At 40.3% G+C, this 4,352-nt stretch overlaps 1 protein-coding gene across 1 annotated transcript in view; it reads left to right on the top strand.

Annotated features, from left to right (window-relative positions):
* LEMD3 (LEM domain containing 3) overlaps nt 1-3,575 on the top strand; it is a gene marked incomplete at its 5' end in the record, with an annotated part of 45,281 nt that extends 41,706 nt beyond the window's left edge. Inside the window, 3 exons of the mRNA XM_010156218.1 lie at nt 2,697-2,802; nt 2,903-2,981; nt 3,231-3,575. Of these exons, the coding sequence (XP_010154520.1) occupies nt 2,697-2,802; nt 2,903-2,981; nt 3,231-3,394 (349 nt within the window). The remainder of the gene's footprint in view (nt 1-2,696; nt 2,803-2,902; nt 2,982-3,230) is intronic.
* Nucleotides 3,576-4,352: the final 777 nt, after the last annotated feature.

Here is a 4,352-nt window from a genome sequence, read left to right as displayed (position 1 = left end):
CCGCCAGTGTAGGCACCACCACCCACACCCCCCCGTGCCAAAAAAAAGAGGCCAAAACCAACTCAACAACCAAAAAAACCTTGCCATGAAAACCCAGTACAATGCCCAGCCCATTCCTCTTTGAAGAGCTGTCTTGCAGAGGTCTGCTGCTTAAGAAAGTACTAAAACCTTGGAGTAACCTGGGGGGGGGGGGGACGACCAAAAACAAAACCACAAACAAAAAACCCAAAAGACCACCACAAACCCCTCAGTGGAAGACAAACTACTGTAATCTACTGCTGGTGTCAAAAGAAGAAGGAGGCTTATGTTCTTGTCCCAATCTGAAAGGGATGAATGCCGTCACTGGCCACCTGAAACACAGAATGTGCTCCTTTATGTGATCAGATTGGCAAATACTGTTTTGACAATTTGCCATGGGTTCAAGGTATTTTTAACAGAATTAGGTTTTAGCTGCTCTTTAAGTCAAGCTATTGTATACTAACAATAAATACTTTTCAACAATATGCCAGTAGCTGGCAGACGCAGCCATCCATAATACAGGTCTATTCTCTTGACCTGAGAATCATCTGGGGTATATACCAGTTAATTTGTAATTCTCAATGCTAACAGTAAATAATCATCATTCTACTGCCAAATGTCAGAAAATTCACCTGGACATTGTGAACCCTCAGCCCACAGCAGCACACTTAAACTCGAGTGTATGTTTTGGGCATTTACTATGCCAGACACAAACCTGTTTGTTTTTTTTAATGTCAGTCTGGGCATCATCTGGATAAGCCTTTTTTTTTTTAGTGTTTCTGCATCTACCACTAAGTCATCAGCAAGATTAGTTCATAAAGCATGGGGTAGTGTTCCTGCACGATTTGTATCGACAGCTAATGGAACGTACATGTGCCGGATCAGGGAAGGGAAAGTCGTTCCTGTCGGGAGTCTGTTTGATGATGGGAAATCTAAGTTAGTTGGTAACTCATGATGTTTCGTGTCCCAGGCGTACAAAACACAAAAGCGCCGAGAACACATTTCTGCTTGACTTGCAAGCAGGAAATGAGCACTTGGGGGTAATGCAGTGACTTCAGTGTTTGGGAAGAATGCAACAAACCAGCCGAAAAAATGATTGCCTACTCTTAATATGACGATCTCTTCTTATGGCAGCTGGCTTTCTGCTGATGACAGCATGCTTCTCCAGATAATCTGAACGTGAGCCCTGGGCTGGAAGGGAATGCACTGAAGTCAAGATTTCTTACAGTAGTTTGGGTTGGAGGAGTCCTTGCTCTTGCAGCTTGGAATTGCTTGATTTCCTAAACATTCTGAGCCCAGCATGTTGTTTAGAAAATGCTGTTGTTTACACAGAGGAGGGGGAGGAGACTTGTATATTCCCTTCATTTTGAGCTGTCTAGTAAAAAGAAAACTTTTTTTCTTCCAGTCTGAGTAGGGTACACATTCTTCTAACTTTTGTAGGGTTTTAAATTGCAGGTGTTTTCCACTGGAAAGCCTTTCTCCCAGCAGGACCTTCTTTTGGATCTTCTTTGCACCCTTGTGTCCCTCTCCCACTTTTGTTTGCTTGTTTATACAAGGTCTGCCTGTGTAAGGGGCATTGACTGGAAAGTCTGATCCTCTAACCAGTCAAGGCCAAATGAGAGAAACAGATCTGGCGTTCCATCTTGCCAGAGTCCCCCAAGCATTGTGTTAGTGTCCTGCTTGACAGATGTAGGAACATCCCTCACCAATTAACTTCCTTATGTACATTCCATCCCCTGCCTTGCTTTTTTATGAATAAGGAGGAAGGTAGATAAAATATTTCAAGAATTTTGGCCTTATGTAGAGAAAACTCATTAAAACTACCCAAAGCTCTTGATAGTATTATTGAAAGAGTGGGTTCATTGTTTTCTGTGTAAAGACTGTTAAAGCAGGCTTAAGGGTGTGTTAAGGCTTCTGAAATTATTTTTCCTCTGCTTAGATTTATTTTGTTAGGACCAGATAGTTCCTGCAGTACCCTCACAGAAATTCATGAACATCTCTCTTTGATTAGTTCTGACTGGTTTTTTTTTTTGTTTGTTTGTTTGTTTTGTGAAAAGCCCCCAAAATTGGAATCTGACTTAAACTTCTATTTGTGGATCTAGATTGGCATGTCCTATCAGTACCCTAAGGACAAATGCGATTTGATGCTTTGTTTGGGATAGCGAATAGCTATTTCAGTGAACAGTGCGTAATTAAAGGTCCTGTTGAGGCCTGACATGTAATGTTGCTTCTTCGAGTGCTGGTGGACGTGATAGAGTGAAGGAGCAGAGACCTTAACCCTACTGTATTCCTCTGCTCTTCCCCTGCCATAGGGACAGCCTAGGACTGGCCTTTTCCTTGGAACAATAGCCAGCCTGTCCAATTGAACATGGGAAGATGAGTTTGCTTGCAGTTTCAGACAGGATGGTGATGGCAGGCTGCTGGAAGGGGAGGACAACACACGCACACACCCTGCCCAAAATACAGATGACTTCTTTTGATGTTTAGGGCTGAGTTTTCTACGTAGGACCCAATTTACTGAATATTCAGTAGCTAAAGAACTAAATCTGTCCCAAAGGCATTTAACACAAAATGATGTCAGGTTACAGAGAAACCAAACTCAGTGGGGAAGGATGAGATGGTTGTCTTGTGTTTAAAAAAAACTATGTGCTTAATTAAACCTTTCACTGTTTGCATAGGGAAATAGGGGATCACTGGCATCTAGCAATTCAAGAAGCAATCTTGGAGAAATGCAGTGATAACGATGGAATTGTTCATATAGCTGTTGACAAAAATTCACGTGAGGTGAGCATCTTTCCAGTAACATCTTAATGCTTTGTTTATCCGTGTCTGTTGGGATTAAAAACAAGCAAACCCAAAACAAACCCTCTCTTTCTTAATGCAGGGTTGTGTGTACGTCAAGTGTCTCTCTCCAGAGTATGCTGGAAAAGCTTTCAAGGCATTACATGGCTCTTGGTTTGATGGTAAGGAATGGGGGTTTATAACACACATGGGTAGAAATGACAGAGGAGTTGCAGTTGGAATTCTTTTAAATGGTGAAGGGGTTTATAGCTGAAGTATTGAGCTGTAACAAAACCTGGTTCTTTTTAGTAGTCAGCCGCCTGGTAGACTAATTCCAGTGTAACAATGTGTTTGTGTGTATTGCGTCCTGAAGCAAAATGTAATAACACTGAACCAGAAGGTTTCTCTTTTCCTGTTTCTTTGCCTCATAGGAAAGCTGGTAACGGTAAAATACCTGCGGCTAGATCGATATCACCATCGTTTTCCCCAGGCTCTTACTTGTAACACTCCACTGAAGCCATCAAACAAACACATGAACTCTATGTCACATCTGCGTCTTCGGACGGGCACAACTAATTCTCAGGGAAGTTCCTGAGAAGACTTTCTACAACTGCTAGGACTGTTACTTGCAACAGGAATCTTCCTGTTTGGCTGCCGTCTTCCTTTTTTAGTGCTTTTTGTATGTAATACTTTAATGAATTAAATAAAAGTTTGAACGTTCCAGAAATCTTGTTTCCAAAGGGACTTAGCAATGAGGCAGTAATACTGTGCTGACACAAAAAGAAAAGGAAAAAAACATTGCTTCAGGAAGTTTTCTGGGGCTATAGTAAACCAATGCATTTAAGTTTTGCATGAGGAATACTGAATTCATTATACATTTGCAGATGTGGTGGCTGTATTTTTGCACCAAGAAGTGTTTTTTGATAATACAAAAGCATGGAGAAAAGAAGACTTCCTGTATTTCCATAGTTTTCTGTGAAATAATCTTGTGGGTATTTTGTAACAACCAACCTACAGTTCCTGATGGTGAATAAGTTTAAAAAAAAAAATTTCTTTTTCAGTCAATATTAGTTTTTTTTTGTTACTGTATAAGAATCTTTTTCTGCAGCTAGGGTATGGGGAAAGTTAATCTGGCATTAGTGGTTGCATATAAGTGTGAGGGAAAACAAACGGAATGTGGCTGTACGGTTTTGTATATAAATGTAAATGCTGGTGGTGGCAAAACTGGTTGTGTTCTGTGAGGATGTCTGCATCAAAGCAGTGAATAAGCTTCCTATTTTATTCAAAACCTAATGTTTTATATGGTTTTGGCTGTACCATGACAAGAGGCCAAATACCTTAAAGTGTTAGATACAGGTTAAATATCTTTTATAGGTTTTATATTAAAATACCTGACTGATTTTGTGTGAAAGATCTGATACCAATTGTAATGATTCAAATTTGTGAGCAATAAAGAAGCAATTGGCAGATACTGGAGAAATACTTTGTGAAAAGCTGTATTTATTACTACAATTGCCAGGGCTGTGACAAAATACCATTGGGATTAAATGACT

The sequence above is a fragment of the Eurypyga helias genome, unplaced genomic scaffold, assembly GCF_000690775.1.
Source record: "Eurypyga helias isolate BGI_N326 unplaced genomic scaffold, ASM69077v1 scaffold18257, whole genome shotgun sequence".
NCBI lineage: Eukaryota > Metazoa > Chordata > Aves > Eurypygiformes > Eurypygidae > Eurypyga > Eurypyga helias.
This window is presented reverse-complemented; position numbering and strand designations above follow the sequence as displayed.